The sequence below is a fragment of the Rhinolophus ferrumequinum genome, chromosome 6 (genome assembly GCF_004115265.2).
Source record: "Rhinolophus ferrumequinum isolate MPI-CBG mRhiFer1 chromosome 6, mRhiFer1_v1.p, whole genome shotgun sequence".
NCBI lineage: Eukaryota > Metazoa > Chordata > Mammalia > Chiroptera > Rhinolophidae > Rhinolophus > Rhinolophus ferrumequinum.
The window spans coordinates 25,858,147-25,885,057 of NC_046289.1; the positions used below are offsets into that span (position 1 = coordinate 25,858,147).

Below are 26,911 nucleotides of genomic sequence, written 5' to 3' on the forward strand. Positions count from 1 at the left end.
GGATTTTTTTTCAATTGACCTATGCAGTTCAACTGACCACAGTTCAATTGACCTGCATGATTCAAATGGCCCATGCAGTTCAAACCTGTGTCATTTAAGGATCAACTCCATGGTTGGGAATCCACATATGTGAAGGCTGACTATAATTATATGTGTATTTTCGACTGTGGGGGAGGTTGGCACCCCTAATCTTCGAGTTGTGCAAAGGTCAACTGTATTTGATTTTAATATTGAGGGAGATATTGAGGGAGATATCTGTCACAAATTCTGACAGATAGAGACTTGGGGTTAGGGCAGAAAAACTGAAAAACTGAAAGGTATTCCAAGTAGATAGAACAAGTTGAACAGAGGAGAGAGAGAGAAAAGAAAAAGTGTGTTATATCATGTCCATTTGCCTCAAGAACTGGGTATGTCATGTAATTTTAGAAGACTTCATATAATTCAGAAGGCTAAAATTATAGTTTGAGATCAGTTGGCAGAATCCTTAATTGGCAGGAAAGAAGTTTGGATATAAATTGGCAGTAATTTAGGTAGCCAATAAAAGTAGGTCCTCTAATAATGGCTGAACACGTCCCAAATCTGGGGAGAGATATGGACATCAAGGTACATGAAGTTCACAGGTTCCCAATCAGATTAAATCCAAAGATGGATTCACTGAAACACAGTATAATAAAACTGTCAAAAATCAAAGACAAGAGAATTTTGAAAGCAGCAGGAGAAATTCATCATATACAAGAGAACCCTCAATAGGCTATCAGCAGATTTCTCAGCAGAAAACTTCCAGGCCAGGAGACAGTGGGCTATTCAAAGTGTTGAAAGAAGAAAAACTGCTAACCAAAAATACTTTACCCAGCAAAGTTGTCCTTAAGAAATGAAGGATAAAGACTTTCCCAAATAAAAGCTAAGGAAATTTATCACCACAACATACTTTACAAGAAATGCTAGAGAGAAGTCTGAAGCAGAAATGAAAGGATGTTAATAGCATAAAAACATGGAAGTATATAAATCACTGGTAAAAGTAGGTATATAATCAAATTCAGAATATTCTAATACTATAAAGATGGTGTGTAAATCATTTAATCTAGTATAAAGTTAAATGGAAAAAAGATTTAAAATAATTATGAATACAATAATTTGTTGATGGATATATGATTAAAAAAAGATGGAAATTGTGACATCTAAACATAAAATGGGGGAAGGAGTAAAAGGGTAGAGCTTTTGTATGTGATCAAAGTTATCACCTTAAAATAGACTACTATAACTATAAGATGTTTTACGTTAAGTTTCATGATAACCTCCAGGCAAAAAAACTACAGTAGATACATAAAAGATAGAGAAACCTAAGCATACCACCAAAGAAAAATCAACAAATCACAAAGGAGGAAAGAAAGCACTACCAACCAGGAAACAATTAACAAGATGGTAATAGTAAGTCCTTACCTATCAGTAATTACTTTAAATGTAAATGTATCAAATTCTCAAATCAAAAGACACAGAGTAGCAGAATGAATTAAAAACAAAACAACAACAACAAAACAGGACCCAACTATATACTACCTATTGGAAACTCACTTCAGCTTTAGGGACACACATAAGCTGAAAATGAAGAGATGGAAAAAGATATTCCATGCAAATGGAAACCAAAAGAGCAGGGGTGGCTGCACTTAGATCAGACAAAATAGACTTTAAGTCAAAAACTGTAACAAAAACTGTATACAAAAATAGTAGGGGACTTCAATACTCCACTTTCAACAAGGGATAGATCATCCAGATAGAAAAATCAATAAAGAAACATTGGACTTAAACTACATGCTAGACCAAATAGACCTAACAGGCATATACAGAACATTCCATCCAAAAGCAGCAGAATACACATTCTGCTCAAGTGCACACAGAACATTCTCCAGGATAGATCATATGTTAGACTATAAACAAGTCTTAACAAATTTAAGATTAAATTCATATCAAGTATCTATTCCAACCACAATGGTAGGTACTAGAAATCAATAGCAGAAGGAAAGCTGAAAAATTCACAAATATATGGAAATTAAATAACACACTACTGAACAGTCAATGGGTCAAAGGAGAATCAAAAGAGAAATTTTTAAAAATATCCTCAAACAAACAAAAATGGAAACAAAACATACCAAAACCTGTGGGATGAAACAAAAGCAGTTCTAAGAGGGAAGTTGGTATCAATAAATGCATACATTAAGAAAAAAAGAAAGGTTTCAAATAATCTAACTTTATACCTCAAGGAACTAGAAAAAGAACTAAGACAGTTAGCAGAAGGAAGTAAATAACAAAGATCAGAGTGGAAATAAACTAAATAGAGCTAGAAAAATAATAGGAAAGACAAACAAAATTGACTAAGCTAGACTAAGAAAAAAGAAAATTCAAACAATGACATGACAATGAAAATTCAGAAATGACAGAAGACACGTTACAACTGACACTATAGGAATAAAAGGATCATAAGAGACTGCTATGAACAATTATACACCAACAAGATGGATAACCTAGAAGTAATGGATAAATTTTCTACAAACATACAACCTATCAAGACTGAATCATGGAGAAATAGATAATCTGAACAGACCAATGATGAGTCAGGAGAATCAAAAACCCCCAACAAAGAAAAGCCAATGACCAGGTTGTTTCACTGGTCAAATCTACCAAACATTTAAAGAATTAATGCTAATCCTTCTCAAACTTTTCCAAAAAATTGAAGAGGAGGGAACACTTCCAAACTCATTTTATGAGGCCACAATTACCCTAATATCAAAGCCAGACAAGGACACTGCAAGGAAAAAAAAATTACAGGTCAATATCCCTGATGAACATAGATGCAAAAATCCTCAACAAAATATTAGCTAACCGAATTCAATAGCACATTAAAAGGCTCATACATCATAATCAAGTGGGATTTACTCCTGGGAGGCAAGGGTGGTTCAACATATGCAAATGAACAAATGTGATGCATTACTAGACTGAAGGATAAAAATCATTTGCTCATTTCAACAGATGTTGAAAAAGCATTTGACAAAATCAACATCCTTTCATGAGAAAAACTCTCAACAAATTATGTACAAAGGGAATGTATCTCAACATAATAAAGACCATATATGACAAGCCCACAGCCAATATCATGCTCAACAGTGAAAAACTGAAAGCATTGCCTCTAAAATCAGGAACAAAACAAGGACACCCACTCTTACCAATCTTATTCAACTTAGTACTGGAAGTCCTAACCAGAACAATAAGGATAAAAGGAATAAGATGAAGAAGAGATAAAAGGCATCCAAATTGGAAAGGAAGAAGTAAAATGATCTTGTTTGTAGGTGACATGATCTCATAGAAAACTCTAAATTAGACCCCACCAAGAAACTGTTAGAACTAATAAATGAATTTAGTAAAATTTCAGGATGCAAAATTAACATACAAAACTCAGTTGCACTTCTATACACTAAAAATGAAGTATTTAAAAGAGAAATTAAGAAAATAGTCCCACTTGCAATAGCATCAAAAAATAAAATACTTGGCAATAAATTTAACCAAGGAAGTGAAAGACCTGTATACTGAAAAGTATAAGACACTGATGAAAGAAACTGAAGAAGACACAAATAAATAGAAAGACATATGTTCAAAGATCAGAAGAATTAATATTGTTAAAATGTCCATAGTGAAAAAAAAAAAGTCCATACTACCCAAAGCAATCTACAGATTCAATACAATTCTTATCAAAATTCCAATGGCAGTTTTTACAGAAATAGGAAGCAACCCTAAAATTAATATGAAACTATGAAAGACACAACATAGCCAAAGTAATTTTGAAAAAGAACAAAGCTGGAGGCATCACACTTCCTGATTTCAAACTATATTACAAAGCTATAGTAATCAAAGCAGTATGGTAAAGGCATAAAACAAATACATAAACCAATGGAACAAAATAGAGAACCCAGAAATAAACCCAAGCATATACAGTAGACTAAATTTTGCCAAAGTCACCAAAACCACAATAGGAAAAGTATAGTCTCTTCAATAAGTGGTACAGGGAAATCTGAATAGCTATACCAAAAAAATAAAACTAGATCTCTATCTTACACTGTTCATAATAATTAACTCAAAATGGATTGAAAACCGAAATGTAAGACCTAAAACCATAAAATTCCTAGAAGAAGACATAGGGGAAAAGCTCTTTGACATTGGTTTGGGCAATACTTTTGTACAGGATGTAACACAGAAAGCACATTCAACAAAAGCAAAAATAAACAAATGTGATTATGTCAAAATAAAAAGCTTCTGCACAGCAAGGGAAACAATCAATAAAATGAAAAAGCAACCTATTCGTAAGAGAAAATATTTGCAAACCACCTATCTAATAAGGAGTTAATATCAAAAATATACTTGATACAACTATGTATGATACAACAGCTCATACAACTCAATAACAATAATTATAACAATCTGATTTAAAATAAGCAAAGGACCTGGATAGGCATTTTTCCCAAGAAGATACACAAATGGCCAACAGGTACATGAAAAGATGTTCAACATCACTAGTCATCTGTAAATCAAAACCATAATGAGATATCACCTCACATGTGTTAGGGTGTCTGTTATCAAAAAGACAAGAGATAACAAGTGTTGTTAAGGATGTGGAGAAAAGGAATCCTTGTATACTCTTGGTAGGAATGTTAATTTTTACAGACATCATGAAAAACATCATGGAAGTTCCTCATAAAATTAAAAATAGAACTACATATAACATAGCAATCCTACTTCTAAGTATGTACCCAAATGAAATTAGTATCTCAAGGAGATATCTGCACTCTTATGTTTCTTGCAGCATTATGCACAACAGCCAAAATATGAAAACAACCTAGTTATCCAACAACAGATGAATGGATAAAGAAAATGAGGTATACAGAATATTTTTCAGCCATAAAAATATAAGCAAGTCCTACCATTTGCAATAACAATGAACTTGGAGGACATAACACTAAGTGAAATAAGCCAGACAGAGAAAGACAAATACTATATAATCTCACTTACATGAACAATCTTAAAAAAAAAAAAAAGTTGAACTCATAATAGAACCAGAGAGAAGAATGGTGGCTGTCAAAGGTTGAGGAGTGGGGGATATGGAGAGATAATGGTCAAAGGGTACAAACTTTTAGTTACGAGGTGTGATCAAACAATACAGTGAATGTTTGAATAAAAAAAAATTTGTTATAGTAAAAGACATTGCCATTAATTCCCTCTCAAAATACTCCCACACTTCAAACACTCTTATTCTATCATTCTTGCCACTTTCTGAAGCAGTTCTGGAGTCCTCTTTCATGGGTGTCTTTAGTTGTGCTGTCATGGCTGCCTTGATGTCCTGAATCATTTTGACTTTGGGGAAGAGCCAGAAGTCGCACGGTGCCAGATTCCGTGAATAAGGTGGATGAGGACTCACTGTAATGTTTTTATTTCACAGAAAGTGCCATATGCCAGAAGTGATGTGTGACAGAGAGAGTTGTCATGATGGAGGATGATTTAGGGCATACTTTAAAACACACCCTTTCTCAACTGTAGCTCTCACCCGACTGACTGCTCCAAACAAGTTGAAAGTTGTCACATACTATTACTAAGGTTCAATGCACCGCTTTCCCATATTGAAGATCCCTGCCTTTCTGTTGGATGGCACTAGGCAGCAGCATTCACCATATTTGCTGATCACAAGGGAAAGGCTCTGTATCACACATCGTTTTTGGTATGGCAATTTCTGTCAAATAAAACTTTACAGTGTATCCTCATCCACTTCATTTGCCAGATCTAGCACCATGTGACTTCTGGCTCTTCCCCAACATCAAAATGACCATGAAAGGTAAATGTTTTGAATCAATTTAGGACATCGAGGCAGCCACAACAGTGCAACTGAAGAAACTCAGGAAAGAGGACTTCCAAAACTGCTTCAGAACGTGGCAAGAACGATGGGATAAGTGTGTTCAAAGCGAGGGGGAGTATTTTGAGGGGGATTAATGACAATGTGTCTTTTACTGTAATACATTTTTTTATTTAAACATTCGCTGCATGTTTTGATCACACCTCATACAAGATGAATAAGTTTTGAGGATCTAATGCACAGTATAATGACTATAGTTAATAATACTGTTTACATACTTGAAATTTGCTAAGAGTAAATCTTAAGCATTCTCATCATCAAAAAAGGGCAACTATATGAAGTAATGGATGTCAATTAATTTGATGGTAGTAATCATTTCACAATGTATACATATATAAAATGACCATGTTGTATACCACATTTATAATATTTAGTATAGTATATTAAATATTAAAACATATATAATTTTATTTCCTAATTACACCTCAGTAATGCTGGGCAGGGGGAAGAGTGGTTCTTCTGTCCTACTGACCTAAGAAGCCTTATAATTCCAACTTTTTCCTCCTTAGAGACCCTCTTCCAATCAGGTGGTCCTCAAGAGAGAATCTATGGGGGCAGCTACCTTTCATGCTCTTTGAATCCAATAAAGTATCATAACTCTGATCTTTAAAGAACATTAAGTTATAAAATCCTGGCTCAGACTCACTATAGCCCATTGATCCTAGTGTTGTCTTAGCCTAGTAGTGCTGACTGCAACTTTGACAAGTAAGATATTTGCAACACATGCTACACTTATACCCCAAAGTCCTTCTGCAATAAGCTTGTAAGGCTCAAATAATAGAGCATCCGGGCCCAAGTCAAATTCCACTATTTACCGTCTGTACATCCCAGGGAAAGCCACTTAACTTTTTGGTGTCTCACTTTCTTCATTATAAAATAAGGATAATAAGAATATCTATGACCCAGGATTACAGTGAAGATCAAATGAAACAATATAAAGTATTTAGCATTGTGGCTGGAATACAGTAAGCGATTAGTAGATAGTAACTGTTAATTTTGCTATTTTTATTACTGTTATTATTAAGCAATTATGGGTCTACCACCCATTAATTAATCTAGACTCTCCATAAATACATTAGATAATGAATTACATCTAAAAGCTACTCGCTAAAAAATATTTTGTCAAGGTGTGTGCTGTTCATGGCAGCTGTGTTGCCATGGCCACAGCAAAGCAGCAGTTCCGATTAAAGAACACAAATCCTAGTGACTTAAGAGTTGGAAACTAAAGGGACAAGTTCCCCAACAGAAATAAGTTCTCTCTTACCTTACATGGGTGTTATTTGTTCATTTAATTCCAGGAGTCTGCTTAGTACAATTATGTTAAAACTGGAGAGTCTTCTGTTTATTTCTTACCAACTGTAAAGACAGTATCCCTTTAAAGTAAACGGGCCATTTTCATAACAAGGAATGTAACATCAACTTGCACTATAAAGCAGCCCCTTATATGAAAGGCGCCAAGAAATCAACAGAAAAGACAGATGCTCTTGTAGAATAACAGAGAAGGGACACGAGTGAGAAATCTACCTAAAAGGAAACACAGATGAGAAATACACATAAGGTAAGTGTTCATTTGTATTTGTAATTTTTAATGTGATTTCAAACAATGAGGTATTATCACAAAGGTCTAAAAGAGTTCCTAATATATGTAAGGGTGTTAGGAACACAGCCCTGTTATATACCACCCAAGAAATAGGACTTAGCCATACATGTCAACCTAGCAACACAGATCAAAGGCTTAAAATGCATGTGTTATTCTAATTATAGGAATTTATCCTATGGAAACAACCACAAATGTGCATAAAAATATCATGATTAGTTAAGATCTTGGCCTCTAAAAATCAAATTTAAATTGTGTCTTTTCTACTTACAAGCCATCTAACCTTAGGCAAATTACCTACCTGTTCTTTATCTGAGCTTCTTCACCTGTTAAATAGAAAGAATGACACCTACACTTCACAGGGTTGTGGGCAGGGAAAACAAGAACGTAAACAGAACAATTCCAGCAATGTGCCAAGCTCAGCCTAAGGCCTCAAATATCATTAGCTATTATTCTGATTGGTTAAGTCAATCATGATGTATTGATAAAGTAGAATACTGTTTAGCCATTAAAAATGGTGTTCTAGACCAAGTAAAAGCAAACTAAAGCCCAGCCCATGAGCCAAACTTGGCCCACTGCCTAGTTTTTGTAAATAAACTTTATTGGAACATAGTCATGCTCATTCATTTATATACAGTCTAGGGCTGACTTTTCACTACAACAGCAGAATTGACTGGTTGAAACAGAAACAATATGTTCCACAAAGCCCAAGATATATACTATCTGGCCCTTTACAGAAACAGTTTCCTGACCCCTGATCTAGAGGAATATTTACTGTCATGGGAAAATGTTCTCAATCTATTCAGCAAAAAGAAGTTTCCCAACAGTAAGTAAATAAAGTCTCCATTTGTGTTAAAATATGTAATCGAAAAAACAAGTATGGAAATAGGCATTTTAATAGTTAAATATAACTGAGTGGGGGGGGCTATATATTTTATTTCCTTCTTTGTGTTTATCTATAATTTCTGAGTTTTTAATAGTAAACATGAATCATTTCTGCAATAAGAAAAAAATTTAAGGAACTAAGAAGGAAAGCAGCTGTTTCAATTGTGACATAGAAAGGGGACAAGTAATGCCTTTAATAGTAAAACAAGATGGAAAAATATTTTTAATTGCTGAAAGAAATATGGGTTTGTATTGTTGGTTTCGTCTCATTCTCTCACACTGATAGAAATGTGAAAATGGGGGGAGAGGGAAGAAAGAAAGCAAGGAGGGAAATGTGATAACACAATGATTCAGACAACAGCCCAGCTCAATAATCCTTAAGATAAATACGTTTGCAAAGCTTAGAGAAACACTACCAATCTGTGCACCAAAGACTGAATTACACAATCTCCCAGTGTAACGAGAAGTCATGTGGCACCAAATCTCATCTGGGAAAGATAACGGGATATGTTTCAGAAATGCTTAATCAACAGGCCTATCCACCAAGCATTTACTGCCTACCTGGTGCCAAGCATTTACAATATCACAGGGAGACAGACAGACAAAACATAAAAATATTTTTGTAACACATACAAAAATAAAAATATTTACATGGCATAGAGGAATGAGTGATGACTCGTTTCAAGGAGAATCCGGTTGGGTTTTTACTCAGATGCCACCTAGATAAATGCTGTTACACCAACCACTGAACCCCAAAGGAAGCAGTTTCAAGATGGCAAAGAAAAAGTTATGGTTTACCAGTCAAGTTTTCAGTAAGCAATGAAGATTCAGAGAGGTACTTTTGGTTACTGAATGTAGGCATTTAGAGTTTGGGGAGAGGGCAGTGATTTGGGGGATCCCAAAATCAGTGTACAGAGAGCAGGAGTTTGCTCCCAGACAGCACGCAGAAGAGAAGGGGTTCAAGGATTCACAGGGTGGGTGGAGGAGGCTACTCCAGTGATGAAGACTGAGATGGGATTTGCAGAGATTGGGGCAAAACCAGTGCAGAGCGCTTGTTGTATGTGCTCAAGAATGATCTCCTTCAGTATTTAAAGTCAAATGCTTAAGATGAGCTGTCTTAACAACTTGTGCAGCTGTAAGCAGCAGTTGTGATTAATGATGTATTCCTGTGTCCCAAAGAACAAAAGCCTTCTTTGAAAATGCCTTTCCCTACAATTTTTCAGCTTTTTCCTGAGCAGGACACATGCATTATGCCCTCCCTCATTTAGAGCCATGTGGTAAGAAGAACATGAATGGGAATTCATTTTTGGTTACATTTTGCTGTGTTTAGGGCTGAAACACAAGCAACTGACGTGGTGGTGAGGAAGAGAAAGAGATTCAGCAGTACCCTATAGTCAACATAGTCACAATTTTAAAGTGATGCCAAACAGCACCCAGGATGTGAAACTGGAGCTTGGTGACCACCATTAGGATGAATCCAAGTACTATATATGCCTAGACTGTAGCACAGTCCTCTGCTAAGACTGCTTTGAGTGACATGGCGCTATGGCTGAAGGCCTGGCCCTGCCTCATAGAGAAGTGATGGGAAGGAGTGTACAGGACACCAAATACCAAGTCAGGTCTGGCTCTCCCACTAAAGGCAGGTTGACCCTAGACAAGTCTCCTAACTTCTCTGAGCCTCAGTTTCCTTATTTACAAAGTAGAGATAAATAATATCTCAGGACTTGCACAAACATAATATGAAGGACATGGAGTGCTGGAAGGAACTATAAAATGGAAGTTAATATTTTTCCAGATTTATCGAGGTATAATTGACAAAATTGTATATATTTAAAGTATACAATATGATGATTTGATACATGTATACACTGTGAAATAATTACTATAATCAAGCTAATTAATACATCCATCACCTCACAGTTACCTTTTTTGTTTGTGGTGAGAACACTTAAGATCTACTCTCTTAGCAATTTTGAAGTGTACCATACATTAACTATAGTCACCATGCTGTACATTAGATCCCCAGAATTTATTTCTCTTATAACTGAAAGTCTGTACCCTTTAACCAACATCTCCCCATTTCCCCCACCCCCAACCCTTCACAACCACCACTCTAGTCTCTGGTTCTATGAGTTCAACTTTATATCTTTTCTAGATGCTACATATAAATGAAATCACATAGTATTTGTCTTTCTCTGTAAGGTGTATTTCACTTAGCATAATGTCCTCCAGGTTCATCCATGTCGTCTCCAATGGAATTCCTTTTTTTTATGGCTGAATAGCATTGCCTAGTATACCAGTCATCCACTGACAAACACTTGGGTTGTTTCCATACCTTGGCTATTGTGAACGCAAACCAAACCACAATGAGATATCGCCTCACACCTGTTAGAATGGCTATTATCAAAAAGACAAGAAAAAACAAGTGTTGGTGAAGAAAGAGAACCCTGTACACTATTGGTATGTAGGACTGTAACTTGATACGGCCATTATGAAAAACATTACAGAGGTTCCTCAAAAAAGTTAAAAATAGAAGTACCATACGATCTAGTAATCTGACTTCTGGGTATATATCCAAAAGAAATACAGTATCTCAAAAAAAATATCTGCACGACCACATTTGTTGCAGCATTATTTGCAGCGTCAAGATATGGAAACAACCCAAAGTGACCGAAGTTAATATTATCACGGAATACTATAACAGTGAGCAGAGCATTTCGCTTAAGAGGTTGTGATAGCCCTGCTGTCCTAGAGAAAAGACAGGAATTAATCAGCTCCCCAGGTCATTGGCCTGTTCCTTCCAGGTCTTGTGAAAAGTGCATTGTCTGTGAAGAGGGGCTTTACACTTACAGTGGCACCCCCGGCCGGGGCTTACCCACTCTAAGCCCGTCTCCTCATAGGCAGAGTGGGAAGAACAACAGTGATCTTGCAGAGATGCCATCAGCATGAGCAGTCATGTGCCAGAGCGTTGGCCCAGTGCCTGAATAAAGTGGGTCCTGGAGAAATGAGAGCCATTTGGACATTGCATCTGAAATGTAGGTAGCTGGCACTCATCGTACCAGGATATTTCAGAACACAGAACTCAACACTTTCAGCAGCTCAATATGCTCTTTTTTATTTAAAAAAAACAAACAACCAGAAAATACAATCTCTTCAATAATGTACTGGAGTAAACTGTGACCCCTCAAGAAAAGAAACATGCTACATGTTTGAATCCGAGGAGTGAACGGCAGGACTCGGGTATTATTTATAGCATGTGACTGTACCCCAGTTTCCACATTGTCTTGTACACCCATGCTCCAGTTACACCCTCTGTGTGTTCCTGGAAGTGAGTCGGCACCAAGCAGAATCACTGGGTCTTGGTTCCTATGGAACTACTGTTCCAACAAGGACTTTTGCAGATGCTTTTTCAGTCTCTTCCAAATTGCCCAAAGCAGAGGCTGCAAACTTCTCTGTAAAGAGCCAGTTAGTTGATATTGTAGGCTTTGCTGGTCATACGGCCAATCTCTGTCACAGCCACTCAACTCCTTGTGTTAGCCAGAGGCAACTGGTAAATGAGTGACATGGCCGTGTTTCCATAAAACTGGATTTATGAACACTGAAATTTGAATTTCACATACTTTTCACATGTCACAGAATACTGCTTCTCTTTTGATTTTTTTTTTTGTCCAACCATTTCAAATGGAATAACTATCCTTAGCTTGAGTGCATTACAAAAACTGGCATGGGGACAGATTAAACCCAAGAGCAAGTAGTTTGCCGACAACTGTCCTAAAGGTGTAACATGTTATCAGACATAGTAGACAGTAGACTGTTTTATCCACTACTGACCTCTCTTTCCCAGGGAGGCAGTGAAGTTAACGATATTAATAATTCCTTTCAGGAAAAAAAATCTCACTCCAATCTCTTGCCGACAGGTACTGTGTTTCCCCGAAAATAAGACCAGGTCTTACATTAATTTTTGCCCCAAAAGACGCATTAAGACTTATGTTCAGGGGATGTCCTCCTGAAAAATCATGCTGGGGCTTATTTTCCAGTTAGGTCTTATTTTGGGGAAACATGGTAGTATTTATCATCTGTTTCCTGGACTGGCTCCTTGGAAGGGCTCATCTGCCTGGAGCCATTTAGCATCTAGGGTCATACTGTTCCATGGCAGTTTTACTACCACTTGTGCGCCTTTTGTTGGCCGTTAGGAAAAACGTCAGCACATGAAAATGGTGGAAAGAGAGGCGTCAGGAGAGACAGCAAGCAGATTCACATTCTGTGCCAGTCCTCTCTCTCTCTTATTGCTTAAGAAATAAGTAAGGTCATGGTCTTCCACTGCACTGGCTGGCCGGCCAGCCATGAGGAACGTGTTCATCAGTTATATTGCTCAGTACCATAATTGTGACATAGTCTAAAATATAAAATAACCGGAGACAAACAGTCCTATAAGGAAGCCACACTGTATGGGGCTACAGTATTTATTTGGAATGTACCTGCTTGGTCACCTCCCCTCAACGGCAAAGGCTTGTTTGTGCCCTGAGCAGGGCCTAATATGGGCACCCAGTAAGGAGGTGCCCGTCACTGAAAAGCTCCCCCCATTCCTTCCTGCCCATCACTGAATAGCTTGTCTTTTCTGCCCTCAAATGGACTTCGGCCAATACAAACGGATATCCCAGACTTCATTTAGGTTGCCACACATCTACCATCCCAAATACTGAAAGGAAACCCAATCCTTCAGCATATCCCCTCTCTAGCTGGAAAAAAAAAAGATAAAATGCCAATATTATTTGTCCTTCCCTTTTCTAAGATAGACATTGTGGTTGACAGAATAATACCCCTCCCCCAAAGATGTCCACGTCCTAATCCCCAAAACCTGTGAATATACTGCCTTCCATGGCAAAAGGGATTATGCAAGTGTGATTAAGTTGAGGATTTTGAGATGGGAAGATGATCCTGGATTATCTGGGCGGATTCCGTGTAATCACAGGTTTCTATAAGACGCAGGCAGGAAGGCCACAGTCAGAGAACCAGATACAATGATGGCAGCAGAGGTCAGAGTGATGCAGGGTCATGAGCCTGGGGATGTGGGCAGCCTCTAGAAGCTGGAGAAAGGTAGGAAATAGATTCTCTCCTGGAGCCTCCAGGAGGAAGGCAGCCCTGCCAAATCATATTAGATTTCTGACCTCCAGAACTGTAAGAGACTAAACTTGTTGTGTTTTAAGCCACTAATTTTGGTAATTTGTTACAGCAGCAATAGGAAACTACTACAAGCAGCTACTAAAAATGTTACAGAGAAAGTGTAGTTTCTAACAAGTCAGCCACTTTATCTCATGACACTTAACCCTATAGAATGCAAGTTCTACTCTCTCTTGCAGGGTCGCTAAACTCCAGAACTACTGAACATTTAAATAAAATGAGATAAAAAATGGAAGATTGAAAGGGGTGAGTGGGCAGTTAGAGAATGCTGTAGTCATATACAAGAAGCGTTACCCAAGAGGACCGCAAAGGATGAGATAGAAATGGAATGTGACTTATTTATAGCAAAGCCTGCCTCCCATCTCAAGTGTGTGACAGAAGAGCTGTTTTAAAGTTTTATTCTTCAAACTTGGCTGCAGAACTTGGCTGCTTCTCAGAACTGTGCTTTTGTATTTAGCTTTAAAATATAAGAAGCAATCCATGGTTAAACTGAGGGCAGAAGTGGTACAGGCAGGAAAAATGCCATGGGGAGTGGAAAGAGGTTGAAATGTTATTCTTATTTAGTTAGTTGCTTAAGAAAAACAAATAGAGAATAAAATAGCAAATGGCTTGGAAAGATTCCAAGTTGAGAATTTCTGAATACCCCAGCATTGAGGTTCTCAAGATAAGTGAGGCAAAGCTAATCAGACACTAGGAAGGAGATCTGGTTTAGAAGTAGAGAGTAAAGAACACACTGGCCCTAATTATTAGAAAACCCCTCACTCTCTTTCAGTAGTTCAGTGACACTGAAATTCTGACAACCACCCAGGGAAGCCCAGTCTATCTATGCAGAAAACAATATTGACCTTCTATAATAGAAAACAATATCTATCAGACATTATGACACAGTGTGTGCCTTTTGACATAGGAATTCTGAATTTTGCTATTAATAACAGGAGACTAATTAAATTGTGGTACATTATCTACTTAGAATATTATGCAACCTTTAAAACTGTGATTATCATGATGACATATTGTGGCACAGATTAATGCTTAGGATATGATAAGGAAACATAAAATAGTACATACACTATGATTACTCACTACGTTAACATATATCATACACACACACACACACACACACACACACACACACACACACACACACACACGAGGTCAGACAATTAAGTTCGCGAACTCATCCTAGAAAAAGTGCTACATACCTCATTGCTGAATATGGTCACATTCGAAGTACTCCCCTTGGGAAGCTGTGCACTGACGCCAGTGCCTAGTCCACCCTTCCAAGCAATTTTGGAACTCTTTTTCTGGAATGGCCATCAGAGCTGTCGTCGTATTACCCTTGATGTCCTGAATGTCATCAAAATGTCTTCCTTTCAATATTTCCTTTATCTTCGGGTAAAGAAAGAAGTCATTGGGGGCCAGATCAGGTGAGTAGGGAGGGTGTTCCAATACAGTTATTTGTTTACTGGCTAAAAACTCCCTCACAGACAGTGCCGTGTGAGCTGGTGCATTGTCATGATGCAAGAGCCATGAATTGTTGGCGAAAAGCTCAGGTCATTTTCATCTAACTTTTTTGCGCACCCTTTTCAGCACTTCTAAATAGTAAACTTGGTTAACTGTTTGTCCAATTGGTACAAAGTCACAATGAATAATCCCTCTGATATCAAAAAAGGTTAGCAACATTGTTGCAATGACTTCGCAAACTTAATTGTCAGACCTCGTGTGTGTGTGTGTGTGTGTGTGTGTGTGTGTGTGTGTGTGTGTGTGTGTAACCGATATGAATTAAAAGACTGGGTAGAAACAGACCAAAATGTTAACTGTAGTCATATTTGTGTGGTAGGAATATGTGAGATTTTTTTTCTATACTTCATGCTTTGATTCTTTTGAAATTGAATTATTACCTTTAAAATGGGAAACAATTTTTAAAAGAAAAGGAAGAAAGAAAATCAGCTTGGCAGAAAGCTCAGCTTTACCAATATCTTACCATGTGAGTTTCAGAACTGAAAATGTCTTATGTTTTCTTCCTTTAGGGTTTCCATATGAAGAACAAGGCTATTATTACATGAGGTATGACTTCTGGATTTAGTATTATAAAATATATATTATATCTCTTAAATATATCTTATACTTTCTATCACCACGCCTTTGCTCATATAACTCTCATCTCCTAAAATCATTTCTAAGCTCTTTCCTACTGGGCCAAATCCTATCTTTTCTTAAAAACACAATTCAAGTCATTTCTCTTCAAATTTCTTCCTCCTCTGTAAGCTCACCCTGTCCACACCAACTCTCCTATCATTAATTACAAACAGCCTTGAGATCTTTTTTTTTTACATAATTCAATTTCTTAAAAACAAACCCACAGACTTCAGCATAAAGCAAACACAGATTCAAATCCCAGTACCAATTTTTACTTCTTCTGATCCTCAGTTTCCTTACCTGTAATACAGAGTGACACCACCTATTCAACCAGCCAGGCTGATGAGTAAATGAATCGATGTATGTACAGCACTCAGCACAGTATCTGGTATACAGTTGGTAGCCAATAAATGCTTATTTTCTTCCTTAATCTTGCACCACTCTTGGTCTCCCTGACTAGACTATAAAGTTGTCTAGGACAGGGACCATATGCTATACCACTTTTTATTCCCCACATAACAGTGTGTGGGGAATAAAGTACAGTGCCATGCCGAAAGCAGATTTTCAATAAATACACTACTTGGTTTTTGCAAGGAGCACTAAGCTTCAGCCCGAGGCAAGTTAAAAACTGTTGTGGGTTAAATTGTATTCCCCAAGAAGATAGGTTGAAGTCTTAACCCATGGTACCGGTGTATGTAAACTTATTTGGAAATGGTGTCTTTGCAGATCTAATTAGTTAAGTTCAGTAGAGATCTGAATTGGACTGGATTAGGGTGGGTCCTAAATCCAATGACTGGTGTCCTTATAAGAAGGCCATGTGGAGACACACACAGCAGTAGAAAGGCACATAAGGGGAGAAGTAAAAACCGGAGTAATGGTAGCTATAAGCCACGGAACACCAAGGATAAATGGCAGCCACAAGAAGCTAGGAAGAGGCAAGGAAGGGCTTCCTTAAAGCCTTCAGAGGGAGCATGGCTCTGCTGATACCTTGATTTCATACTTCTAGCCTCCAAAACCATGATAGAATAAATTTCTATTGTTTTAAGCCACATAGTATATGGCTATTTGTTACAGCAGCCCTGCATTAGGAAACTAATGCAGAAATGTTTAGAAGTGTCATACTGACAGATATATGCTTTTTCCTATTTTGTAAACCAAAAAGTTCTTTGGAGCCAGGTAAGGTTTTGACCAGAATAAGTTTGTTTTCAGGCCCATTTCATATTAGAATTATTTGCCTGATATATCCCCCCTTTCTAGAGTTCTGCAGAATGAGGTTGTGTGAATAAATGTCATTCTGGTACTATGGCGACGTCACACTTGAATGTCCTCCTCCTCCTACGACTTACCCCAGTGACTGGTATCACCAGCCACCCAGCCACCAAGGCCCAAATCCTGGTCATCATTATTGATTCCTTTCTCATCCTCCAAGTCTATTCCACTTCCCAAATATACGGAAAGTTTCTCTCACTTTTCTTCATCTCCACCACCACCACCCCAGACCAATAAACCACTCAGGAAATGTCTTTTCTAAAACACTTTAAGAGCAAATTGAAACTATAGAGACAGATCCATTTTCTTTTAAAGCCAGTGTTCCAATTTTCTACTTGGAGCAATGGCTAACTAAATGTTTCAGAATAATCCTCCTGTTGAGAGTTACTAGAAAGGTTGGAGAATGTTTTGTTAAATATGTTCAACGGCATTGGAAAGCGACCAAGGGAGTCAGAATTTTGAGATCAAGATCAGAAAGAAGACAGCTAAGATGGTGAGGCTAGCATTTGGAGCTGCTTCTTCCTCTTACGAGCATTCTTAAGTAAAAAGCATGACTGAGAAGCTGATCAGTGCTTTTAGCAGTCCCATAGAGCTCAAGGGACAAAAACTGAAGGGTAGAGTCCCCCAGGCATGAGTGGATGGAGTGCACATCCAGGGCTTTGGTTCAGACCAGAAGAGCTCACTCTCAAGCGTAAAGGTGATCTAGAAGTATACTAACCCTGACAAGAACTAAAATCCAGCTAGGGATAATTTCTATACATGACTGGATTAATGTAATCTGCCCCTAGCCTCACTGACTGACAGGAAAGAAAAAAGAAACAAAACCAAATCCACTCTGGAGGAAGATCACATTCCCCCAGAGCCTTAAATTATCTCTCCAATGTTAGTTGTATAAACAATGTCCAGAACTTAACTAAAAAAATAGCTAGAAAAAAATTTAAGAGACAATAGAAACAGCCCAGGAAATTAAAAAAAAAATTGACATATCAGGTATAGGAGTCCATCAGGAAGTAACCACCTTCTTTCAAGACAGTTGGGCCTACTAAACCAGAAATGCAGTCACCTAACTGTGGGGTCATCCCGCTATGAATCCTATTCCATTATAATTATTTAATTAACTCCCTTTCAGGATATTTGATTTATTCCCATCTTTGGATGTGACTCACCACAGAGGTATGAATATTCTTTTGGAGTGGACGTATGTTTGTATCTATATTCTATTTTTGTGTATTTTTTATTTCCTTATTATAACTTTTTAGACGTGGTAATGGTGATCAAAAATCTTGTCCATTTTCAGTTTTGTTCTGTATTGGCAAACTGACAGATTTTGAAAATATAATCGCCCTATCCCCCAATGATTTTAACACATTCGTTTTCCATTCACAGGTAGCTATTAGCTTTTAGTTTTTCTTGTTCAAACTACTGATGTGGAGAATTAATTCTGTGGCCATTCATGTTCTCCATAATATAAGGATACAGGAGTGTCAATAGCTAGAGTGATAAACTGTCTGCCAAAATGGAAAGTCTTAGACTCTGAAATGAAATGAGGGGGAAAAACTGGAAAAATGAAATGAAGCCTTAACACACCAAAGGCTTTTCAAGTTAGAAAGTTATACTCGTGGAAACACATCATAAAACCACAGTGAGCCACTCCCCACACTAAAAATACCATCCCTTTCATCTGGGGACACTGATACCACTGACCCAGGCCTTGCCTGCACTCCTGTCTCCTGCCAACCAGATAATGTGATGGCGGAGCTTCTCCTCTGGCGAGTCTAATCCTAGGGGAAAAGGAAAACAGAACAGTTTTTTCCTAAGGCAATAAAAAACCTTCAAAATATGTAATGAACAGAATCTTAGAATGCAGAATGAACAATTAAATTAGTTACCCAGAACACTCTCTGAAGTTCATCCTTGGAAATTTTATTTAATGTTAAAAAAGAAAAGCAAGAAAGAAAGCCCGAACTGTTCAAGACCAAAAGGCACTTATTTTAAACATACTGAATTATCTGTTTTTAAAGTTTTGCTCGGTTTAACTTTTTAAAGAAAGCAAAGGAGGTTATGAAAGAGCAAACAGATAATAAAATGTGTATTTCTTTATTTTAGGTAATAAAAGCCCTAAATGTTAGAACTGAAAGCACTTTTGAGACTGCCCTGCCTAACTAATCTCTCACTTCACAAATGTCAGAACTAGACTTAACAAAACATAGAAACAACTTGTCCATGGCCAAAAGTGAACTAGTGGTACAGCCACAAAAAGTACCCAGATATCTTTGTCCGGTTACACACTCTTTCCATGACACTCTTGATTTATCTACATACAAGGAGGAGAGGTGCAGGCAATTCAGTTCTGCAGTTAGTATTTGGTACAAAATTGTATTTGTCCCATGAGACCTTTAACGGTTCCCAGGTATAAACCTAATAAAAAGACCCGCCCCCCCATTCCTCCTCATCACCCTCAAATCCTTCCTGCATCTTATCAGATCACCAAGTTCTGTTGATTCGACCTCCTAACCATCTCTCAAATACATCCCTTCATCTACATTACCACTGCCACTGACTTGGACTTCTGTTTTCCTTCATCCAAATTCCTGCGAAATTGCTGACCTATCCTTCTGCCGACAATCCCACCATTTTTCTTGCGTCCTCCCTCCACAGCCCATTGTCCACCTTGAATTTATCATTTCCCTGCTTCAGATCCTTTCGTGGAGAATTTCCTTATGAAGAAAAACAGGGTCTCAATGGTTTCCCTTTGCTTTTGGGATAATACCTGCATGAGTCAGAGCCTTATCCATAAACAGACAGCACACATAATATAGGACAATTCAAGGAAGGGTTATTTCAATAAGGACCAAGTACAAAAGTCCTTTAATCTAAAGGGTATAGCGGAACTGTAAGGGAGCACTCAGGAAGCTCTGACTTGGCAAAGTAGAACTGTGAGATACATGGCTTCTAAAATGGCCCATAGTGATCTCTACACCCTGTACTTAGGCCCTGGCATAAACCCCTCACCTAGTGGTGGCCCTAGTGACGTGCTCCTAACAAAAGGGATGGGATGCTATGTCCAAGATTAGGTTATACAAGAGTGAGACTCCCACGACCAATCCCCACTCCCTCTGTCTCCTCCCCCTCGTTCATTCTGATGAAACAAGCTGCCACATTATGAGGTGCCCTAGGGAGAGGCAAGAGACAGCCAGTGTGGAAATGGGGCCATTATTCCAACAGCACTCTAGGAACTGAATCCAGCCAACCATCACAGGAGTGTGCTTGGAAGTGGACCTTCTCCCAGTCTTCAGATGACTCTGCAGTCCAGCCCACATCATGACCGTAGCCGTGGGAGAGCCCCAGTGCCAGCCGGCCCACCAGACCTGCACTAGGATTACTGACCCACGGAAACTGACATGATAGATATTGTGCTTAAGCCATTGCATTTTGGAGTAAGTTGTTACATAGCGATAGATCATTAAATACAAACTGGAACCACCCCAAGACTTAAAAGGATGAGTAGAGGAAAAGGGGTATCAGGATTCAGAACAGGAGAGCAGTTTGCCTTGAGAAGAGCAACAACCTTCTGTCAAGGGATAGCCAGTGCAAGACCTTACCGAGAGGGAGCCAGGATAAGAAGTCCCCTGGCTTTGCTCTTCTTCCTCCCTCCCATCTCTCCCTAGGCTTCTATTGACCAAATTCAATTGAAAAGCCTGAAACTGAAAACCAGAGGTCACAGGAGCCCTGTAGATGTGCTCCCCATGGCTCAACTTTCTGGATCAGACGGCAGCATGTAGAAGGGTTGAGGATGGGTGTGGAGGGGCAAAGGAAAGACACCTGCACAACATCTAAACTCTTTGCATGATGTATAAGGATTTTCAGGATCTGGCCCTAATCTACCCATCCAGCTTGATTTCTCAACCCTTCATCATAGAAACCTAGCTCCCCGAAAACAGCCTTTTGAAATTTCCAGGACTCGGTATACAACATCACAACTCTGTCCCTTTACATGCGCTGGGGCTTCTACCTCCTTTTTCTTCCCTTCTCTACCAGGTTCATTCTAATCATATTTCAAGAATTAAAGAAGGTGCCAAATCCTCTGGATGTCTTCTATGATATCCTCACCCTCTCTCCTTATATGGACTTCATGACCTCCTATCCTCCCAGAACCCTCAACTTACCTCTACGTGTAGTGCTATTGAGTATTTATCCATCTCTGCCCTACTGGCCTATGCATTCACTCAGAGAACAGCCCTCATCTTGCATTCCTAGCATCTACTGCGTTTCCCCGAAAATAAGACCTAGCCAGACAATCAGCTCTAATGTGTCTTTTGAAGCAAAATTAATATGACCCCATATTATATTATATTATATTATACCCAGTCTTATAGTAAAATAAGACGGGGTCTTATATTAATTTTTGCTCCAAAAGACACATTAGAGCTGATTGTCCGGCTAGGTCTTATTTTCAGGGAAATACGGTAGAAGATAAAATAAGAAACAGAGCCAAGAAGATAAGTGTGGGAGCTAGGGCCAGATATCCAGAGCTCTCAGCTCCCTGTCTGGCATCTTCCATCACTCTATATAGCTTCCTGACCAAAGCCTGGATCACGTTAAGCTAAAATTTTCTCTGTCCACATACCATCCAATAGCCCAGAGTTCTACCAGATCAAATTACCAGTCTACTTGGAAATTTGTCGAGACATTATTAACACCGTTAGAGAACCAAACTAAATCACAAAGAAACCTACTCTTACTCAAAAGAATTTCTAGTTTTAAGAGAAAGGAAACATTTCAGGAAATCTTTGCCCAGTAAACAAAAGCATCAGCAAGTAGAATGCAACTTTAACATTACAACTGTTCAAAGTTAACCTGTCAAGTTTCCGAGAATAAGCATGAAAACCAAAGATTTGCTGCATAGTATGTTCATTTATTTAACTTCATCAGTGTCTATTGAGCCCCAACAATGTGGTAATGGTCATTTGTGTTTGACAACATGGTGGTAGAAAGGGCAGCAATGGGGGCAGTCAGGCTATCTGGACATAATGGTGGCTTCAGTGGGAAACCACTGAACAACGTTAAGAAAGTTACTCATCCTCTCCATACTTTAGTTTTCCCACCTATAAAATGAGGGCATTGACTAGAAAATCTCTAAGATGAAGCTATTGAAAAACACCCTAATTCTAACTCCATGACAAGAGCCTGGTTTTCCTACATCTTGGGAGATCCACAAATAATTATGAAATCAAAACCCGACTTCAAAACATCAACTTCCCCATCTCTTTGCAATGCACAGTCCTCCTAGATACTGTAAAAGATACTAAATAAGTGCATTTCGAATTTCACTGGGTATCAGGTTCTCCTGAGGACATTTTAAAATGCAGATTCCTGGGACCCGGTTCCGACCTATTAAATGGAAATACCTTTGGTGTGGGGGAGAATCCTGTGAGGTTCAGCAGTTTGTATAAAGCACCCCTAAACGATCTGATATACAGCCAGGTTCAAATATCATCACTACATTGGGCAATTCAATGACCCAGAATCTTTTGGATCCAGGAATATAAAAACAATTAACAGGTCTGGGCGACTTAATGAATAATTAAACTTTTCTTTTAAATAGATTTTTAATGGGACCAATACATTTTTTATACACACTTCCAATCCAAAATGTGAATATGAAGGATGAAAAACTAAATTAGAAAGTCTGTTCAAGTCAATAAATAAATCATGCCTTGGGAAAGTACAACTTCTCACAGTTAATGACATAGAAAACATAAAAAGAAAATGAAGAGTATTCTGAAATGCATGAGCTTAGGAAACGCACCCATCATTAGTCATATGTTAGAAGGTTACCATCTCAAATGGCATTTAAAAGTCACAACAACATCATGGACATAATCAGCCCGCTTATTACTCGGAAGTTTACCCAAAAGCTCCATTTCTCTAGATTTGGCTTTTTAAATGTCAGCATCTGAATCAACATAACATAGTCCAAGCAAAAATTTCACACTGGAAATGTTGGACAAGAGAAAGAAACAACAAACAAGAGAAGGAAAACAAAAATGAAAGCACTATTTGCACAGTTTTTTTAATGTAAGTTTTTGTTGTAGATCTCTAAGAAAAGGTTTGGTTTTATAGCTACAACCTTGAATAAATCATCACACAAGAGGATTTCCATAGAAAATGGTTTGAATTGACCTTGGTTTCAAGATTCAGTCTTTAGCTATACCTTGAGGATAGAATACTATAGCGGGAAAGTCTTGGCCAGAGTGCACAGCCTGTCTACAGCACTGAGAGTAGAGAACTTGGTGAATATCCTGTTTCAAACACAATCACGGCTTAAGTTAATCAAAAGAACTAGGTTTCAATGATTCCAGCTCCTGGAACCATACTGGGCACTAAGTATGCCATATTTCTTTCCAATAGATTGAACAGATCCAATGTCTCTTTTGTAGCAATTAACTAATAAAGCAAATAACATGAACCCATACATACCCCCCACACAAATTTGTCATGAGGAAGCAAGATAAACTTTCAATATAGGAACCAAATGACTAGTGGTTATTTCTCTAAAGAACTACAGCAATTGACAACTTTGTTTCTAAATTAAACCAAAAAAGAGTCCCCTGCTACTGCCTAAAAAGTAAAAAATAAGTTTCCACAAACCTGTGGGAAGTTTACCCTTCAACATAACACCAAACATTCTAGTGGAAAGGTATTTGGATTGCCTATTTATATTTCCTATTAACTTTTAATAATCCATTGATTAGCAATCTCTGAATAATATAAAAATATTTGCATTGTTTTCCTATGTCTTTAGAAAGGAACTCACTGTATGAATATACTTTAGTCAATTTTATTAACAGCATCAACATTTATACATTTTATAGTTTATTTCCTCTCCAAGTGTCACTTCTCTAAAAGACTTTAAGAAAAAAGAAAAAGAAGCATTCATTTTGGACCACCTCCAGGCCAAGCAAGATGTAATACGCCTTATTTACTTTATCTAAATGAATCTTCACAATAACCCTACAAGGTACAACTCTTCTTCCCACCTTATTGTTTCTTTTTATAAATGAAAAAACTGAGGCTGACAGAAGTTAAATAACTGATTCAAGGTGACAACCCTAAGAAGTGGCAGAGTTGCAACTTTAACCCAGGTCTGACTCCAAACCCCATCCATGCTCCTACACTTTGACATAGGGTCTCTCAGTCTGGGGTAGGTTAAGAAGGTACTGATGAATTAAACGTCTTTCTGTTAGTCTGCATGCCTCACTAGTTGGTTAGTCCCATTAATCTATTTTCTTCATTACAACTTAACAAGCATCTTTCTTAGAGATGGGTTATCAAAGCATTCTCTTGGAAAGCAAAGGATTAAGGAATTTGCTACTGAAAGCAAGAAGTTTTCAGTAGTTTGAGTTCTATTTCTTATACAAGGAAAAGAGAAAAATACACCATACTGCTCATCCAGGAATATCAAATTCAACACTGCCCGTATGATTAACACAGACCGAACACAAAGTCTTCATGAATACACAGAACCCAGCAGACAACTCAGATACGTATTTAGTGAAATAAATGAACATTAACTCGTTTTTCCTTATTAATATAGTTAGGCTAAATTTTCACAAACATGCAAACATTAAAAAGGCATATAATAAGAAGCAAGTTCAACGTGTGCACAAATTAAAACTTATGTGCTATATTTCTTTTCCTTTAAAATGTATTCTTCTTTCAAATGTCCCTAATTGAATTACGAGTATCAATGTCTTTATGGAACCCAAGGTCAAAAACCAGTCATTTTTTATTCTCTATTCACCTCTGAGTTCTGTCCTCATTCAGTTTCAAAGTCATTTTTAATTCAGACTCTTTAACCCCTCAGCTCAGTCCTGCTTGGTTCTGAAGGGCATGTCCCCTTCTAGATTAGTGTCCTCTTTACATTTCTCACAGGCACGGAAATAACCACCATTCGAGCCTCCAATCTACCCTGATAACAACGCACTGAGGCAAGACTCACAATCCCAAAGAGATGCTGATCTTACAGCTCCCAGCACAAAAGGTTCTCCGTGATTGGACTGCCTATGATTCCACATTCTAAAATCTGGCACCATCCAGCCTCTTCCCAAAATCGTACAACCTCCATTTACTTCAACTCATCCTATGCCCAAGGTAACTGGTTCTGGTTGCCATTCACTTTCTCTAGCTCTTTAACTCTGTGGCACACATCTCACAACCTGGAATGTTCTTCTTTCCATGTAAGCAATCCTACCCATCCTTTAAAACTGAGTTCAAAGACCACGCTTCCATAAGCCCATCCGGGACCTCTGAGGCCGAAGTAACTGCCCCCTCCTCTGATTATTAAAAAGGCATATAATAAGAGGCAAACTCAATGTGTGCACACGTTTAAGAACATTCTACTTGCACTTCACTTTTGGAAGTGAACACTTAAACTCTATTACAGTTCTTTATTCATATCTTAAGTCTCTTACCAACTGTATATATCTAATACATCCATACCTCTGTATCTCCCACAGTATCTAGACCAGATCTAGTACATACTATACGGGTTCACAGAACAGTTGATGAATAAATGTTACACTAAGGCTGGTAAACCAAAGGAGAGTATGCCTCTATCTGTATTGCTTAGGCAATCTTTGGGATTAAAGAAAACTAAATCACGTAATATTTTTCAAGTATTCAACAGGATGTATGACAAAACCTAACTTCCTTGAATTTTAGAATTAGAGAATATGAGAAGAAAACGATATTCATTTATCAGTCAAGGCAATTTAGGCAGAAAACATTTGTCGAGCTGACAACCATCAATCAACCCAACACAGAACACAAACACACACAGGCAGCCTCACAGCGTTTAACCAGAAGCCTTACTTTGCGGTAGACTATCATATTCGGAGAACTCTCCTCTGGGTCAGCAATCCCCACTGCTCTTTGATCCCCGGATCCCTGTGCCATCCTGGATGTCTTCACTCACACTGCAAAAATAAATGAATATGCTATTAACACATGAAAGAATTATACAAAGAAAGCTTTGCAATGCAAAGAACTAAGTATTTTTGGCAGGTGGCATGAAAACAAAACATGATGTAATTTCTTATTTTTCCTCATTAATTTAAGAATTAACTTAAGAATTTTTTTAAAAATTAGAGATGATTGTGGTCTTATTATCTGCATACATCCTTCTAATCCCACAGCAACATGTTCTTTAATTTCAGCCCAGAATCATGCACCCCTGGGGTAATCATAAGCCAGTCTTAAATAATGCCCTGAAGACAAATGAAACCACTCATTTTGATGTTGATTTTCTTACCAAAACTCACTTTCTGATTAATTCTATGCATTAAAATATGAATATTTTTATCGGGGAAATGCAAATCAAAACCACAAGGAGATACTAATTCGTATCTACTGGGAAGGTTATAATAATAAAAACAAAAGCCAAATAACAAGCATTGAAAAGGATTTGGAGAAATTGGATCCCTTGTCCATCATTGGTAGAAAATGGAAAACAGTTTGGTGATTCCTCAAAAAGTTAAACATAGAATTACCATGTAACCTGACAATTCCATTCCGAAGAACTGAAAACAGGTATTCAAACAAATACTTGAGCACAAAAGTTCATAGCAGTACTAATAAGAATTAACAAAATATGGAATTAATTCAATGTCCATCAACAGATGAAAGGATAAATAAAATATGGTCTATCTGTATAATGAAATATAATTCAGCCATAAAATAAAGAACTGATACCTGCTGCGACATAGATTAACCTAGAAAATACCATGCTACATGAAAGAAGCCACACACAAAATGTCATCACAATGGGCTGAATGATTATGTCCTCTCAAAATCCACAGGTTGAAAACCCAACCTCTAATGTAAAGGTA

General features: G+C 37.8%; 1 protein-coding gene across 9 annotated transcripts in view; it reads right to left on the reverse strand.

Annotated features, from left to right (window-relative positions):
- Nucleotides 1-26,911, reverse strand: part of RGS6 (regulator of G protein signaling 6) — a 475,600-nt gene that overhangs the window by 425,132 nt on the left and 23,557 nt on the right. For all 9 annotated transcript variants that reach the window (XM_033108137.1, XM_033108138.1, XM_033108145.1 and 6 more), the window contains exon 2: nucleotides 25,896-25,999. In XM_033108137.1, the coding sequence (XP_032964028.1) occupies nucleotides 25,896-25,979 (84 nt within the window). In that variant the 5' untranslated portion in view covers nucleotides 25,980-25,999. The remainder of the gene's footprint in view (nucleotides 1-25,895; nucleotides 26,000-26,911) is intronic.